The sequence below is a fragment of the Jaculus jaculus genome, chromosome 17 (genome assembly GCF_020740685.1).
Source record: "Jaculus jaculus isolate mJacJac1 chromosome 17, mJacJac1.mat.Y.cur, whole genome shotgun sequence".
In the NCBI taxonomy this organism is placed as follows: domain Eukaryota; kingdom Metazoa; phylum Chordata; class Mammalia; order Rodentia; family Dipodidae; genus Jaculus; species Jaculus jaculus.
Genome location: NC_059118.1, coordinates 27270143 through 27288500, shown reverse-complemented (window position 1 = coordinate 27288500; position 18358 = coordinate 27270143). Strand labels below are relative to the sequence as shown.

Here is an 18358-nt window from a genome sequence, read left to right as displayed (position 1 = left end):
TGATTTCTAGTTTCATGGTTTGGGGAAGAATGGTTGTTTTATTTATTCTGTTACTTATTTTAACAGACTCTTAGACATTTACATATATATAAAAATACGTAACATATAAATAGTAGCTCAGAAATGGAAATCCATATTAGATGATAGCAGTGACCTAGTGACTAAATTTCATAATATGCTGATGAGTAGAGATGCACTGTCTGTGAAACTCTTACAAGTAGGCACAAAGAGATATCACTGACTCTTCAGGTTATTGTTGCTAAAGCATAAACTGAAAAAACAACCAAAATGTCACCAGAGCAATAATACATAAGTAATTTTATATGTTCATAGGAAAGAACATTGAATATCAATTTGAGCTATATGAAACAGTATGCATAAATTACAAAATATGGTTTGCTATTAAAAGCAATTTGGGTTAGTATACCTTCAGGATATTTAAGATGATGTGTCTTTTGTTCTTTTTCTTTTTTTAAGGTAGGGTCTCACTCTATCCCAGGTTGTTCTTGAACTCACAGTGATCCTCCTACCTTGCTTGCCACCATGCCCAGCCAACTCTTATTTGTAACCAGAATGTATCTTCAAGAAGCATGTATGAATTTTTACCTCCTGTAATATTTTAGTTTAGTTCATAGGACACAGTTATTAAACTACCCCTATTCTTTTTAAATCTGATAATTTTCATATTAAGAAAAAATGGGCTGGAGAGATGGCTTAGTAGTTAAGGTGCTTGCCTGAAAAGCATATGGACCCACGTTATCCATATGTACAAGTATCCACATAGGCCATATGTACAAGGTGGTACATGTATCTGGAGTTAGTTTGCTAACTAGTGGCTAAAGGCATTCTCTCTGTCTCTCAAATAAATAAAATATAAGAAATACTTATTTTTCAAAAGATGGGCATTGTGGGATGCACATAATCCTTGTACTGGGAAGGCATAGCACAAGGTTTTCTGTAAGTTTGAGATCAACCTGGACCACGCAGGTTGTTCCAAGTCTGACAGAGCTAAATTAGTGAGATCCTATCTTAAAAAAAGAGGAAGAGGGCTGGAGAGATGGCTTAGCGGTTAAGCGCTTGCCTGTGAAGCCTTAGGACCCTGGCTCGAGGCTTGATTCCCCAGGAGTCATGTTAGCCAGATGCACAAGGGGGTGCACGTGTCTGGAGTTCGTTTGCAGTGGCTGGAGGCCCTGGAGCACCCATTCTCTCTCTGTGTCTCTCTCTGCCTCTTTCTTTGTCTATCGCTCTCAAATAAATAAAAATAAACAAAAATTCAAAAAAAAAGGAAATTCTATTTTAAAAAAAAGAAGAAAGAGATGTTTTTAAGCTGTACATGTTCAGTATTAAGGTCTTGAAGCATTCTATTAGCAATAAATCTACTTTTTCTGCTGTATTGTCTGTGTCTGTCTAAAACTTAAATGACAGATTATATTAGCCAACATTATGGTAGGCTTGCTAGGTCCTACACACTATTTTAAGTATTCCATTTGTATTAGTTTTTATTCCCACAGTACCTCTTGGGCCTATTACCACTGTTTTACAAATAAGGAAATCTAAGAATTAGAAAAGTAACTTACCTAAGGTCATACAGGCAATAAATACTACAGCTAGGATTTGACTCTGGATGTCTTGCTCCATAGCTGTGCTACAAAACCTTTCTGTGACCAATCAGTGTCAGAAACTATAGAGAAATGGAAAATTATAATTGACGATATGGCTTCAGAAGAGAAAGTTATCCCATTTTATAAACAAACACAAATTTACAAAGAACTGAGATTTATTAAAACAAAGAATGAGTATTAGAATAATATCCAAGTAAATAGTAGAATATTACCATTAATTATTTCAGAAAAGAGAAATAACATGTAGGCATGATGGCCCACACGTGTAATTTCAGTACTTGTTTGTTTTTCGAGGTAGGGTCTCAGTCTAGCCCAGGCTGACCTGGAATTCACTATGTAATCTCAGGGTGGCCTCGAACTCACGGCGATCCTCCTACCTCTGCCTCTGGAGTTCTGGGATCAAAGGCATGTGCTACCACACCCAGCCACAGATTTGAATTTTAAAGACAGGTTTGGCTTCCATAAGTAGAAGATGAAAAATTACTTAAAATTTAGCCCATTTAATGTATAATAAATTAGAAACTAGGAAAGATGGAACACCAAAAGAAAAGTAGTATTTACTACACTTTCCTCAATATATTCTGTAAAGTTTGGGCTAATAACCTGGTGAGAGGTAAGGTAAAAGGATTACCATTGCTTTTGTTCTTGATTGGCAGATTGGAATAGGAAAACCATCCCAAGAGAACTTTGTTTAATGTGTATTGTGAGTGAAGCCACCTGGGTAATGGATAAGAATCCTGGCATGTGGGTCGTTCTGCTCCTGTTTCACAGAATAGTCACCAAGACTGTTCCTATTATAAACTAAGTGGATCATTCTTCCCTATACATCGGCAAAATCTGAAATTAACTCAAGTTGAAAGATCCGTGACTTGAATTAAGTGGTAAATTTTGTTAAATGTAGAAATGATGCTATACATGTTTATTTTAATTCTCAGTAAGTTACTGTGGTATTGTAAATTTTGTAAACTGTTACACATGTTCAAATAATTGGCTTATACATGCTTTGTTTCATAAATATGTATCTAATTTATGATTTATTATAAAAACTATTCTGTAAAATTCATTGAAGATTGTACCAGTATAAAATGATTAACAGTTACTTAGAGAAACTATTTTTGAGTCCTGCATTATTTTGTGTTGGGTGTTGTTATTTTGCTTTTCTCAGAAGATTTAGTATGTTTGTTGACTCTATAATAGTTCCAAGGCTCTCAGAAAGCTCTAAATGGCATTGTTTTCTTCAATGAAAATAGAGCATTAGGACCAAAATTTTTTTTTATATGATATTAGTGTGTTTTGATGGGGGGTGTGGGTGTGTACATGTGTTTGAATGCAGATGCATGCATACCATGGCATGTGTGTGGAAGTCAGAGGCCAACTTTTCAATGTCTGACCTTGCGACTGTTCTGTGCCAGGCTAGCTGGCATGTGGGCAGATTCTTCTGAACCTCCTCACTGCAGGCACACGGGAATTACAGAGGCTCACTACAGTATCCGGCTTTTTTTACATGGTTCTGGGGATCCAAACGCAGGCACTCACCACTTGCATAGCAAGTGCTTTGTCTACTGAGCCATCTCCCCAGCTCAATATTGGAATTTATATTTTATAGAAACCACATAAAACAGAAGATTTTCAAGTTGAAGTACTTTGAGAATGCAGATGTAAATACATTAGAAATGGTATTTATAGTTTGTTAAAAAATGAGTATGAATAATTTGAGCTACCTGTGTAAATCAGAGGTTTATCTTCCTCTGTCCCCTTTCTAGTGATGCAATTGCTGAGATTAGAGCCATTTGTATTGAAGAAATTGGAGTATGGATGAAAATGTATAGTGATGCCTTCCTAAATGACAGTTATCTAAAATATGTTGGCTGGACTCTTCATGACAGGGTAAGTTGCTGTCTTCTAGGCTTTGATGAAAGATGTTCTTGTCTCCATACTGGCATACAGAATAAAAAGTACAGCGGTTGATTCACCAGTGAATAAGAGAATGTGGAATTCTTTAGTGTACTTTCATATGTATATTCACATTCTTAGTTCAATGACAGTCTTGTAAGTAGGAATGGATTTAAAGGTTTTGCTTTTGTTTGCCATCATTGTCATCTCAGTTCCTCTTCCCATCTCCCAACATGTCACAGGTAACAATTTTGACAGAACTTTCTGGGTAAAATGCTGATTTTTTAAAAATCATTTATTTATTTATTTATGTATTTATTTGAGAAACAGAAAGAAGCAGATAAAGAGAATGGGCACTCCAGCTATGGCAGTGAATTCCAGACACATGCCAATATGGGTACTGGGGAATCAAACCTGGGTCCTTTGGTTTTTCAGGCAAGTGCCTTTACTATTAAGCTATCTCTCCAGCCCCAAAATAAAGACTTTGTTTTCCATAAATAAAACTACCATCATTTTTCTACATTCTAACTCCCACTTTCTCTTCTTATAGAGCTGAGGATAATAACCATCGCTTGGTGGACAAGAGCTACATCCACTGGAGCTATATGAGTGATTGCTTAAATCTCTCTTACTATCTCCAGTTACTGTACTTAGAAAAGGGGATACATATTAAGCAATCACCTTTAACCTTTTTTTCTATTGTTTCTACTCTAATCTCTTCCTATTTTGAGAACTACAGTCATTTTCTTTCTTCTGCTGTATTCGTCTGGCTTGAACCTAACCCTGTATAGGTTATGGCTTCTGTTTTCATTTTGGGATTTTAGAGTTGATAATCTAGGTTACCCTTCTAAAAAATAAAAATTCTTCTAAAATGTAAGTTTTGGTCAATAAAAATATAATCTCTAGGGCTGGAGAGATGGCTTAGCAGAAGATGCTTGCCTGCAAAGCCTAAGGACACAGGTTTGATTCCCCAATATCCACGTAAGCCAGATGTACAATGTGGTGCATGTGTCTGGAGTTTGTTTGCAGTGGCTAGAGGTCCTAGTGCACCCATTCTCATTCTCTCTCCCTCCCTCTTCTTTTTTCTTTCTCCTTCTCTCCAATAAATAAATAAATAAAATACTAAAAAAATACAATCTCTAACCAATAAAGTAGTTGTTGTCTACCTCCTTGTTTTAATTCCATCTTTGAGGGTGACAAATAATATACCAGATTTAAATACAGCAGTCATAGTTTCTATGTTTTAGCTTACATATCTCAGTCTTTGAGGATTTTTTTTTCTTATGACCATGATTTATTTCCTCTTGTAGATTGCCTCTACTGCTTTTGCAGTATAGTTCATTTTCTGTTGATATACAGAACATTTGAGCCTGGCTACTGTATTAAAAGTGAAGTTCGCCAGGCGTGGTGGCACACGCCTTTAATCCCAGCACTCGGGAGGCAGAGGTAGGAGGATCACTGAGAGTTCAAGGCCACCCTGAGACTACATAGTTAATTCTAGGTCAGCCTGGACCAGAGTGAGACCCTACCTCAAAAAAAAAAATAAAAAAACAGAAGTTGTTTGGGCTCACAGTTCTGGAAGCCCAAGACCATGGCCTCAGCAGCTGCTTTGCTACTGATAAAGTTGTCACAGCATTCCAGCACTGATGTGTGTAAGATGTGAAAGGGGGAACAAAACTTCTAAAATAGCTATTCAGTTTCTGCAAATATTTATGTAAAATAACCACCAAAAATCATCCATTCATGAGTATAATCCTTCATAGCTCAAAGTCTATTAAAAGGCCCATACCATATCTATACCCTCCTATTGGTGCCAAGCCTCAGCTTGGGTTTAAGGCAGGCCACACCTACAAAATACATCTGAGGGGCTGGAGAGATGGCTTAGTAGTTAAGCGCTTGCCTGTGAAGCCTAAGGACCCCGGTTCAAGGCTCAACTCCCCAGGACCCACATTAGCCAGATGCACAAGGGGGCACATGCGTCTGGAGTTCGTTTGCAGTGGCTGGAGGCCCTGGCGTGCCCATTCTCTGTGTGTGTGTCTCTCTCTCTCTGTCTCTTTCTCACTCTGTCTGTAGCTCTCAAATAATTAATTAAACAAAATACATCTGAACCATAGTACTTGTCACAGAATTTTTTGTGTACTTTCTTGCATATACTTCATTATTTCTGTGAAAATCTTTTTGCTAGCTAGATAAGATTCTGATAGGCTACTTTATTTATTCTCTTTGTGTTAATTCTATATTTTCTTACAGTTCACACAAAAAAACTTTAGCTTTACCATTTTGTCCCTTTTGACCATCCTTTTCTATTGCCTTTTATTTAGCAATATGATAACACATACACTCCTTGACCACCCATCTGTGTTTGGTTCATTTTAACTATTGTTCAGTATTCCAACTTATTCTCCTGCAAGCATAAATTGTTAACTCCACCAACTTACTGAGATGGCCATTGTGGTATATGCCTATAATACCAGCATTTTGGAGGCTGAAGCTGGAGATCACAAGGTCAAAGCAAGCCTGATGCTAAATAATGACACCCCGTCGTGAAAATCTCCCCCTAATATTACTGAGCAACAAAAAGGGAGAAATACCTTATTATGAGATTGTATCTGTCATTATGTTATACAGCATTATTTGTGAGAAAACATTTTGAGTCTGGAGAGATGGCTCAGTAGTCAAAAGTGTTTGCTATGCAAACTTGACAATCTGAGTTCAAATCCCCAGAATCCATGTGAAGTCAGATGCAGTAGCATCGTCTGTAATCCCAATGTGTCTATAGCAATTGTCAGCACAGACGAGAATCCCAAAGTTTATAGGTCTGTGAACTTGAGAGACTGTCACAACCAAAGTGGAAAGTGAGGACCCTGACATCCTGAAAACTGCAGGTACATCATGGTATGCACTACCCACCCCCATACACATAAACAGTAACAACACAAAAAACTTTATTTATCCAAAATTAATTTTGCCCACATGTTAACAAATTTGTGAATCTAATCTATCCTTCTTAAAAGTCGGGTGCCCCCAATGGATAACTTTTATTTTGGGGGGGGGGTTGTGTTTTCATATGTATATACAAATACTTACTGTGGGCTAGAGAGATGGCTTAGTGATTAAGGTACTTCCCTGTGAAGTTTAAGGACTCATGGTCAACTCTGCAGGTCCCATGTAAGCCAGACACAGAGTGACAGAAGCACATATTGTTACACATGCACACAAGGGCACACACACACATCTGGAGTTCAAATGCAGTGGCTGGAGGCCCTGGTGCACCAATACTCATTCTCATTATTCTCTCTCTCTCTCTCTCTCTCTCCCTCCCTCCCTCCCTTCCTCCCTCACACACACACACACACACACACACACACACACACACACACACATTAAAAAATGGGAATATATTGGGCTTGCCTCAAAAAAAAAAAACTGATCAGCAAATATGCATTACAGACTATTAAACAGCATTCACATTTCAATAAGGTCTTTGCAGAAGTGAAACATTAAAACATTTAGGGTAGGGCTAGAGAGATGACTTAGTGACTAAGGCAATTGTCTGTGAAGCCTAAGGACCCAGGCTCAATTCCCCAGTACCCACATAAACTACATGCACAAGGTGGCATATGTATCTAGGTTTGTTTGCAGTAGCTACAGGCCCTAGCATCCCTCTCCCCCCCCCCCACACACACATTCATATTCTCTCTCTCTTTCTCTCTCTCTCTCCCTCTCTTTCTCTCTCTTTCTCTTTCTCAAATAAATAAATATAAAGTTTAAAAAATTTAAATAGGGTACTATAACAAAAATTGCTTCAAAAATTAGGATTACTTCAAAGAACAATTATTAAATTCTAATAATTCATTTTAACAAAAAATTATTTTATAGTCTTCTATAATACTTTCATTGATACCACCTTACTTAATTCTTTAAAATTCTCTGTGGTGTAGGCTAGACACATTATAAGTGAAGAACTAAGACTTGGGAGAAGAATTAGTTGTTTGGAAGTTACTACTGAAAAAAGTGAAAATAAAACCTAATTGGTATCCTTGCTGTACAGAAAATTTTTACTGTGTGAGCTTCAGTAAAGGAATTTCATCTTCCTAGGTCTTAGTTTAAAATCAGTATCTGTTGAAAAGTCAATCATTTTATCTTAGATTTGAAATTATGATATTACATTGATGTAACTGTCCTTCTTCTCATCCATTGTTGATTTCATTTCATTATATATTTATTTTATTTTATGTATTTATTTGAGAGAGAGAGTGGGTATGCCAGGGCCTCCAGCCACTTCAAATGAACTCCAGATTCATGTGCTACCTTGTGCATCTGGATTACGTGGGTACTGAGGAATCAAACTTTGTTCCTTAGTCTTCACAGGAAAGTGCCATAACCGCTAAGCCATCCCTCCAGCACTCATTATGTCTTTTATATAACACTTGTATTGGCTTTCCACCTACCTTACTTCCTAATACCATATCCTATAAGCTAGTTTGTTAGATCCCCACTGACTACCCTCCATTACTGCTGTCCTTTATTTTATTTATTTATTTATTTGAGAGTGACAGACACAGAGAGAAAGACAGATAAAGGGAGAGAGAGAGAATGGGCGCGCCAGGGCTTCCAGCCTCTGCAAACGAACTCCAGACGCGTGCGCCCCCTTGTGCATCTGGCTAACGTGGGACCTAGGGAACCGAGCCTCGAACCAGGGTCCTTAGGCTTCACAGGCAAGCACTTAACTGCTAAGCCATCTCTCCAGCCCCTGCTGTCCTTTATAATTTTTATATCGTGTCTCAGTTTATTTTGGGTTGCTGTGATAATACATGAGGTCTTATAAGGCAACACCACCTGGCCAGTGTCTGCTAGGCATTCAGACTATACCCAACTTGGCAAATGGCAACACATAGATGAAGTGGGGGTAAAACAGGTCATGCATGCATTAAGAAAGGAAGCAAGAGACTCAAGAGGAATCATGCTCACTCACTCTGGTATAATCATTTACTCTGTTAAGAGCTAATGCACTTCTTTCTTTTTTTGATTTATTTTTATTTTTCTATTTTAGAGAGAGAGAGAGAGAGTGAATTGGCATGCCAGGGCCTCAGCCATTGTAAATGAACTCCAGGTGTTTGCACTACCTAGTGGGCATCTGCAGCCTTGTGCTTGCCTCATCTTTTGTGCATCTGGCTTATATGGGATCTGGAGAGTTAGATGTGGGTCTTTAGACTTCGCAGGCAAGTGCCTTAACTGCTAAGCCATCTCTCCAGTCCTAATGCACTTCCTACAAGACTAGTAGTAAGCTAGGTGTGGAGGCTTAGCTTCCCACCACTCTCTCAACCATTATTTTGAAGAATAGATTTTTTTCCAGCTCATGATGCTGTGAAGAGAAACCGTAAAGCATAGCATTCTCCCCTTGTGTCTAGTGGTTAAGTGATGCTACTTTATCTCTACTATTGTTAAATCTTGTCATCTCTGTTCCTGGGAGTCAAATTCCCCTTTTTGTTCATACCGATATTTGGTCTTAGTCAACTGGAAAGGAAGAAAGATTTAAGTAGATCATCAAAAATTGTTACTGGGGCTGGAGAGATGGCTTAGTGGTTAAGCGCTTGCCTGTGAAGCCTAAGGACCCCGGTTCGAGGCTCGGTTCCCCAGGTCCCACGTCAGCCAGATGCACAAGGGGGCGCATGCATCTGGAGTTCGTTTGCAGAGGCTGGAAGCCCTGGCGTGCCCATTCTCTCTCTCCCCCTCTATCTGTCTTTCTCTCTGTGTCTGTCGCTCTCAAATAAATAAACAAAAATTTTTTTTTAAAAATTGTTACTGTCACTGCCCTTAAGATACTTGGCCCAATTTAGTTTTGTACTTAGTCTTGCAGAAAAAGGCAGGGTTCGAAGAATCATGCATCCTCTACCCAAGGGGAAGTCAGCCATATTTTTAGGCCCACAATTTCAAGGGAAACAGTTGGAACTTCTCAACTGAATCCACCTAGTTATCCTTTAGACCTCACTTGTTCTAGTTAAAATGCTGGTTTTGTCAAAAGTACTTGCTATAGATGCAGATATTAAGTTCTGGCATTCTACAATTGAGTACTGGGTTTTTATGTTCAGTATACTCAGTTCTCTTATAAGAGATAAACCTATCTTTAAGTTTTGCCAAAGAAGCAACATTTGGCTTTGGCAGTTAAGTGACCTAAGCTGTCATTTTCTCTATTTAGCAACCACCACTCATCCCACAGTCATTATTATTATTCACTCTACTCCCTCAAGTGTTACACTTTGGTGTAGATAATACACATTGCCTTTCATCCACAGGTGAAAATCTAGCAAATACACTGCAGTCCTAAGTTGTAACTGTCACCATTGGATCATTACTCTTAGCAATCCAAACTCTGATCATAGACATCTAGTTGGTACCATGTCTTGAGTCACATTCTCAAGTCTGAATCTGAGATTTTGAACTGTCAGTATATTCATATGTCATTTAAAGATGGGAATTATAAGAAATGTGTCATTAGGCCACTTCATCAATGTATGAATATGAAGCATGTATTTATACACAAACCTAGGTAATATAGCTCAATCACTTGACATGGCCTCAAGATCTAAACTGGAAATATAGTATACCTGAAATGCATCCTCATATGTCAAATTGTTTTACTGTAAATCTTTTTTCTTACATATAGGTATATATTCTAAAATGTTAAGTATAGTACAGTAGATACACAAGGTACTTATAAGGTCATTTTTATAATTATTAAATATTATATGTAGGCATAATTGTCAACATCAGGTTTATATGTACTCTCATTACCACAAGCACATGTATAATACATTGCACTCTGATACTGTGATGGATACAATGTGCTAGGCAGTGGAAAGTTTTTGGCTCCATTATAATCTTCTGGAACCACTGTTATGTAGTCCCTCCTTAGCAGAATTATCATTTTACAGCACATGATTGCAGTAAGGTTTATTTTTAGGAATAGTCACTTTAAAACCTGAGGAAGGGCATAGAAAGAGATCATTTGGTGCATAAGAGCTTTCTTGCAAGCATGAAGACCTGAGTTCAGTTCTCCAGCACCCATGTAAACAACTGAATATGGCCATATGTGATTGTAACCCTAGTCCCGTGGGTGTGGGCCAGTTCCTCCCATCCTAAAAAAAAAAAAAAAAAACCCTCTGGGTTCAGTGAGAAGTGTAATCTCAAGGAAACAGGAATGAACAGAGGAGGAACACACTCGACACTCTGCCCTGGTCTCTGCAAACTTGCACACATGGAGCACACGTGCTCACACAAACCACACCACACATATTAGACATGCAGGAAAAACGTGAGGAAAATATGATTGCAAGAAACACCAGCAAAAATGTGGTTTCAAGTCAAATCTTGCCTTATCATGATCGCCAGTGAGCTTTAGTGCATAAATTAGACCTTAGATATTACCATATCCAGAGGCAATGAAATCAGGCTGTTTAACTCTTATGGCTTTCAACACCAGGCTTTTGCATTGGAGGTGGGAGAAAGGAGAAGAATATAAAAGATGGGGAGTGAAAGGTGAAACATACCCTCTGTGCTGGCTGGTAGTCAAGCATAGTTAGTTCTTCAGGAGAAGGCACATGAAGCAGCCATTAGAAACCAACATAAGCTAAAAAATTACCAAGTAAAGGAAATTTGGGCAGTACAGTAACATCTGCCACAGATACTTAGGTTCTTCCTTAGTCACAGAAAGGAAACATATTGTTCGGTGATGTCTTCAAATTATTTGAGATCTTGCAAGAATGGTTTTTGCATATCTCTTCACAAATTATTTAAATAGTATTTCACTAGTGGGTCCAAATTTGCATGAAGATAGTTACATTAGAGAAATCTACAAATAAAACAAATCAGGGCCTTTTCCCTATAAGTGATGATTAAAACTTACATCAACATACCTGTGCATTTAATTCTTAATAATTTTTATAAATATGACTGTTTATCAGAATAATTAACGTGTGCCATCTTACATGTAGCTAACACTGTAAAGTCTAGTGCGGTTGGTTATAGAACACAAGCTCTTGGTGTCACACCACTTCCTTAGGAGCACAGGATCACCAGTCTCCTTTGAATCCACTGGCAGTTGGAAAAATACTTTATGAACCTGTCATCACCAATTTAATGATTTTGGTGAAAATATTAGGGGCCTGAGCAGTGGATAGCTCAGTGGCTGAGTGCTATAATCTACTAGTGAATAGCTTTTTTAGGAGTCTATTGTTTTGTTTTTATTTTAAATATTCTACTACTTATCTGTTTTCTTAACGTGTTTCCTGGAATATTAAAGGCATCTAGTAAATATTTGTTGTATGAATAAGTGATGGTCCTATAATAGAAAGTTTTTTCTTCCACAGGATTTTTTACAGTTAAATGCACAACCATATTTTATAACTATAATCAAAGGCTAAAATTCTACATGCAGCCAGGCATTATTGCTTATACCTTTAATCCAAGTACTCAGGATGCTTTGGTAGAAGGATCATCATGACTCTGAAGCAAGCCTAAGCTACAGAGTCACTTCAGGCATCCTGGACTAGAATAAGACCCTGCCTCAAACAGAAAAATTCTAAATTCCATAATTTAATGGGCACTTTAACAATCAGATAAAGTTGATAATGTTTGAAAGGGCTATAGCTTACTTACAAGTAATTAAGAAATTATTAGTGCATTTAAAATTTTTTTGTTTATTATTTTTATTTATTTATTTGAGAGTGACAGAGAAATAGAGAGGGGGAGAGAGAAAGAGAGAGAGAATGGGCACACCAGGGCCTCCAGCCATGCAAACGAACTTGTGCATCTGGCTAATGTGAGTCCTGGGGAATCGAGCCTCGAACCGGGGTCCTTAGGCTTCACAGGCAAGCGTTTAACTGCTAAGCCATCTCTCCAGCTCTTATTAATACATTTTTAAATTAAATCTCAGTTCAATGCAGGCTGTGCAATTATAATCTTGTTCTATTGAATTATAGTAAATGTTAAGTTGAATGGCGCAGCTGAAGTTTAACTTTTACAGTATGGAAATAACTGTTTCTTTTGTATTTTTCTTTTTATCTCTGAAGCAAGGGGAAGTCAGGCTGAAGTGTTTGAAAGCTCTACAGAGCCTGTACACAAATAGAGAATTATTTCCCAAATTGGAGCTATTTACTAATCGATTTAAGGTAAGTGTCAAGAATAGTGGCTTATCCAAAGACCTAATCACTGAATTAGACCTAAAACATACCCAACATGGATAAGGGAAGTTTGCAGAAGAGGGGTGGGAAAGATTGTTAGAGCCACAAGTTGGGACATTATGCACAGAGACATTGTCTCCTCCCCATAACTGATGGCTAACCCCACAGTGCACGACCCACATTCCCCAACAAGGAGGTTCCCTTTGGAGGGGGAGGGCAGAGAGGTGGCTAACAATGGTACCAACATGGCTGTATACACACTGTGTACATAACTAATAATAAAAAAACCTTAAATATAAAAAAAGAATAGTGGCTTATTTTAGTTTCACTTTGCAGATATTAGTTAAAACTGTTGACATTACCATAAGTAGTTTCTATTTTTATACTTTTTTATTTCATTTAGTGTACAAAGTGTTAAGGTTTTTGTTGTTGTTGTTTGGTTTTTCAAGGTAAAGTCTCACTCTAGCCCAGGCTGACCTGGAATTCACTATGGAGTCTCAGGTGGCCTCAAACTCATGGCAATCCTCCTACCTCTGCCTCCCGGGTGCTGGGACTAAAGGCATGCGCCACCACGCCCAGCCCAAAGTGTTAGTTTTTATTATGGCATTTCTTAAAACTTTTTATTTTTATTTATTTATTTGAAGATTGACAGACAGAGAAAGAGGCAAATAGAGAGAGAGAGGATGGGTGCCCTAGGGCCACAAGCCACTGCAAACAAATTCCATATGCTTGCGCCACATTGTGCATCTGGCTTATGTGGGTACTGGGGAATCGAGCCTCGAACTGGGGTCCTTAGGTTTCACAGGCAAGTGCTTAACCGCTAAGCCAGCCCTTTTATGGTATTTTCAAACATAACTTTTTTTTAATCCTTTTTTTAATCCTCCTCCCTCTCTCTTCTCCCATGATTTTCCTATTCCCTAGCCCTATGCTTTTCTACCTTGAGTAGCCTTGTTTACATTTTCCTATCAAATTCCCTTTTTTCCTCAAAACCTCTTTTTTCCCTCTTTCATTGTCTCTTGTCTGATATGACCTATACCTACATTCATACCCATGTATAAACATACATATATATAATACATTAAAAGCTAGGATCCATAAATATGAGAGTTTTTTTGTCCAAGTTTTTTTTTTAATTTTTAATTTATTTGAGAGAGCAAGAGAGGCAGACACAGACAGGGAGTGTGTGTGTGTGTGTGTGTGTGTGAGTGAGTGATCGCACCAGGGCCTCTGGCCACTGCAAACTATGGACACATGTGCCACCTTGTGCATCTGGCTTACGTGGGTCCTGGGTAATCCAACCAAGGTCCTTTGGCTTTGCAGGCAAACACCTTAACTGCTAAGCCATTTCTCCAGCCCAGTCTTTGTAAGTTTTGAGTTACCTTGCTCAATATAATAATGTTTATTTTCCCAAAAATTTCATTTTTATTTAAGGGTAAATAAAATCCTATTGTTTATATGAGCCACATTTTCCTTATCCATTCTTTTGTTGATGGATGTCTATGCTGATTGCATTTCCTTGCTTTTGTTAGTAGAGCAGTAATAAATTGATATATGAGTATCTCTGTGGTTGGAGTGTGTGTGCCCAGGAGTCAGGTAGCTGGATCATATAGTAAGTAGTTATACTGTTAGTATGGTGGGTTTTTGCTTGTTTGCTTGTTAGGTTTTGTTTTCAAGGCAGGGTCTCACTGTAAACTTAGGCTGACCTGGAACCTGTTCCATAGCTCCTGGCTAGCCTCTAATTGTGGCAGTCCTCTTACTTCAGCATCCTGAGTGCTGAGATTAAAGGCATGTGCCACCATGTCCAGCTATTTTTAGTCTTCTGAAAAACATGTCACAGTGGTTTTCACAGTTACCTCATTAATTTATGCTCCCACCATCAGTGATTGCAGGTTCCTCTTTACCAACACTCTCATCACTAATTGTTCTCATCTGTTTTCTTGTTGGTATCTTTTCTGACTAGGGTGAGATGGAGTCTCAAAGTAGTTTTAATTTATTTTTCTCTGATGGCTAATGGTGTTGATCTCTTTTAAAAGTATCTATTGAGCCGGGTGTGGTGGTGCATGCCTTTAATCCCAGCACTCAAGAGTCAGAGGTAAGAGGATCACCATGAGTTCCAGGCCACCCTGTGACTATATAGTGAATTCCAGGTTAGCCTGAACAAGAGTGAGACCCTACCTTAAAAACAAAACAAACAAACAAATGTATGTGTCATAATATATACATATATATATATATGATGGCCACTTGTGATTCTTATGAAAAATGCCTGTTTAGTTCATTGAACCATTTATTGATTGATAGTTTAGTTTTTGCTGCTTGGGTGCATGCATATGTGTATGGTATATGTATGTGTGTGCAAATGTGCATCCCCCATGCACATGCATATGGAGACTAGAGGAGAATGTCACATGTCCTCCTTTTATCCACTAATCTGCATATTTCCTTGAGACATGATCTTGCCCTCAACCTAGAGATTATGTAAAGTCAGAACACTGGACAGAAATTTTACCTGTATTTGTGTTTGAAAATGCTTTCCTGTAGCAGTTGCAGTGTTTTAGGTTTTAAATTAGGTCTTTGAACAATATTTTAACAGATTTTTCTTCAGAGTGAAAAATGGATCTAATTTCATTATTTTCAATTTTGTATCCAGTTTTTCCAACACCATTTCTAGATTAAGTTGCCTTTTCCAATGTATGTTTTTGATACCTTTATCAAATATTAAGTGGTCTTAGCTGTGTAAAGTTATATTCAAATCTACTGATCTGTATGTCTGTTTTGTACGAGCACCATGGTATTTTTGTCACTATGGCTCTCAGGAATAATTTAAGATCAGATTCTTTCTATCTTTGCCTAATTCTATAAAGAATTTCTATAGAATTTTTATAGGGGTTGCATGGAATCTCTTGATTACTTTTGATAATATCACTGTTTTCCCAACATTAATTCTGCCAGTTAGGATTATACAAGGTCTTTCCATGGTCCACTGTCTTCTTCAATTTCTTTTTCAGTATCTTAAAGGTTTCATTATAGTACTCTTCCACTTTTTTGTTAGTAGTTTCTTTGGTGGTAATTTTCTTATTTTCTTCCTATGGAGTCTGATAAGATACTATTTCTTTTTTTGTTTTAAGTTTTGCCTATGACCTATAATGGCAGTCAGTTTTAGAGAAGGTTCCTTTTGCCACTGAGAAGATTCTGTATTCCCTGTCTATTGGTTGGTCCCTATCTGTTGGATAGCATATTCTATACATACCTTTTAAATCTAGTTAATTAATGCTATAATTTATCTGAGAAATTTCTTTGATCATGTTGGTTTGGAAGACCTATACTGTGTAAGGATTTGTGTGGTATTTTATGCCTTTTACATTTGTTTTATAAAATAAATTATATATATAAAATTAGGAGACCCAAAGTTTGGTACATAAATATTTACAATAGTTACATCTTATTAAATTATTTCCCTTATTACTCTGTAGGGCCTCTTTATCTACTCTACTCTGACTGGTTCTTTGTTTTGTTTTGCTTTGCTTTTTCGGTTTTATAAGGTAGGGTCTCACTCTAGCCCAGGCTGACCTGGAATTCACTATGTAGTCTCAGGCTGGCTTTGAATTCATGGCAATCCTCTTACCTTTGCCTCCCTAGAGCTGGGATTAAAGGCGTGCACCCCTATGCCTGGCTCTGACTGTTATATTGTTGTGTGTTTGTTTTTCGTTTTTTTTATTTTGAGGCAGGGTCTCACTCTAGTACAGGCTGACCTGGAACTCACTATGTAGTCTCAGGGTGGCTTCAAACTCGCTGTGATCCATCTACCTCTGCCTCCCAAGTGCTGGGATTAAAGGCATGTACCACCACGCCCAGCTCTGACTGGTTTTGATTTAAAGTCTCCTTTATCAGATATGACTAGTACTACAGTAGCTTGCTGATGGGTTTTATTTACTTTGTAGGTTGATTGCCAACCTGGGTATTTAGATTTCTTCCCTAGTTATGTGGGGAAAATAGTTGAATCTTATTCATTAATCCAGTTAGTCTATGTCCTTTATTTGGTGAGTTTATTTGCTCCTAATCTCCATTTTATTACAATTCACTGAGTTTATATTTTTTAAGTAAATGTCTATGAAATTGATGAATGAATATACTTTACTACTTAAATACTGAACCTGAGTTTTTATGCAGTGCCTTTTAAGGAAGTCTCTCACTTAAAATGACATAGGCATGTACAGAATTTTAAAGAAAATTAATATTTTATCACTAAAATTTTACTTGTATCACAGAGTAAGAAGTGGCAAGTAATGAGAAACATTTTATTTTTTATATTTCTATTTTAGAAAAGAAAGCAGAGAACTCCTTAAGTTGGGAAGGGTCCCAAGTGGGTAAACCCAAGAAACATTTTAAGTTACAAACATATATATTGATACTCCTTGTGTTTAAAACTATGATAATGCAGTGTTAAAAGTAGTACTTCTCAAAAAAAAAAAAGTAGTACTTCTCATACTGAAGATATGGCTTAGTGGTTAAGGCCCTTGCCTGTCAGGCCTAAGGACCCAGGTTCAATTCCCCAGATCCCACATAAGACAGATGCATATGGTGGTACGTGCATTTTGGAGTTCCTTTCCAGTGGCTGCAGGCCCTGACGTGCCATTCTCTCGTACTCTTTCTCTCAAATAATTAAAAAAAAATTTTTTTAATTTTTTTTTAACTTCTCACTTATTTTGTTCTTAGTATTGCATGTGAGATTCAGAGTAACTTGGGCCTGTGCTAGCTAATTTATATTTCAAGATTGGTTTGTTATAACCTTTTTCAGGATCGCATTGTATCAATGACACTTGATAAGGAATATGATGTTGCAGTGGAAGCTATTCGATTGGTCACTCTGATACTTCAGTAAGTATAGTATTTGTTAATATAGTAATCTTTTGATATTTAGCCCTTTTTTCCAGCAGTATCAATATGTACTTCATGTATATGTTTAACTCTTATAATACATTTAACATTTTAAATACCACTGTTAAGTTTTAAATTTCTGTTTTTAACCAAGTGGTGGTGGTGGTGTTTGTTTGGGTTGGATTGCTTTCTTTTCTTTTTGTTTTTGTTTTGATACAAGGTCTCACAATTTAGCTCATAGTGGTGTGGAACTCCCTATGTAATTAGTGATTGCCTCAAACCCCTCATGCATATGTGTACATGTGCGCATGCACACTACTTTTTTTAAAAGCTTTGAAACAGATTGGTAAATCATAATTTTATAAACCCTATTTTTTTTTTTTTTTTTTGAGGTAGCATCTTCCTCTAGCCCATGGTGGCCTTGGACTCACTATTTATGCTCCTACCTCTGCCTCCCAAATGCTGAGATTAAATTCATGCTCAACCTACTTAAAATGTTTTTATTATGTGTGTATTTGTGCTTGGGGGTGAGGTGGGTGCAGACGACAACCACATATTATCCTCAGGAGCACCATCCACCTCCTTTGAGATGGGACTCTCATTGACCCGGATTTCACCAATTAAGCCCTCCTGGCTGGCCAGTGAGCCCCAGGTAATCTACTTTCTCTGTCTCCACAGCACTGGGTTTACAGGTACTGCACCTGTCATTTTCTGTAGGGACTAAGGATTGAACTGAGTTTTCATGCTTACAAGCAAGAGTTTACCAACTGAGATATCTCTTTA

General features: G+C 37.6%; 1 protein-coding gene across 1 annotated transcript in view; it reads left to right on the top strand.

Annotated features, from left to right (window-relative positions):
• Window positions 1–18358, top strand: part of Stag1 (stromal antigen 1) — a 476250-nt gene that overhangs the window by 323580 nt on the left and 134312 nt on the right. Inside the window, exons 10-12 of the mRNA XM_004664349.2 lie at window positions 3386–3509; window positions 12587–12685; window positions 17496–17575. Of these exons, the coding sequence (XP_004664406.1) occupies window positions 3386–3509; window positions 12587–12685; window positions 17496–17575 (303 nt within the window). The remainder of the gene's footprint in view (window positions 1–3385; window positions 3510–12586; window positions 12686–17495; window positions 17576–18358) is intronic.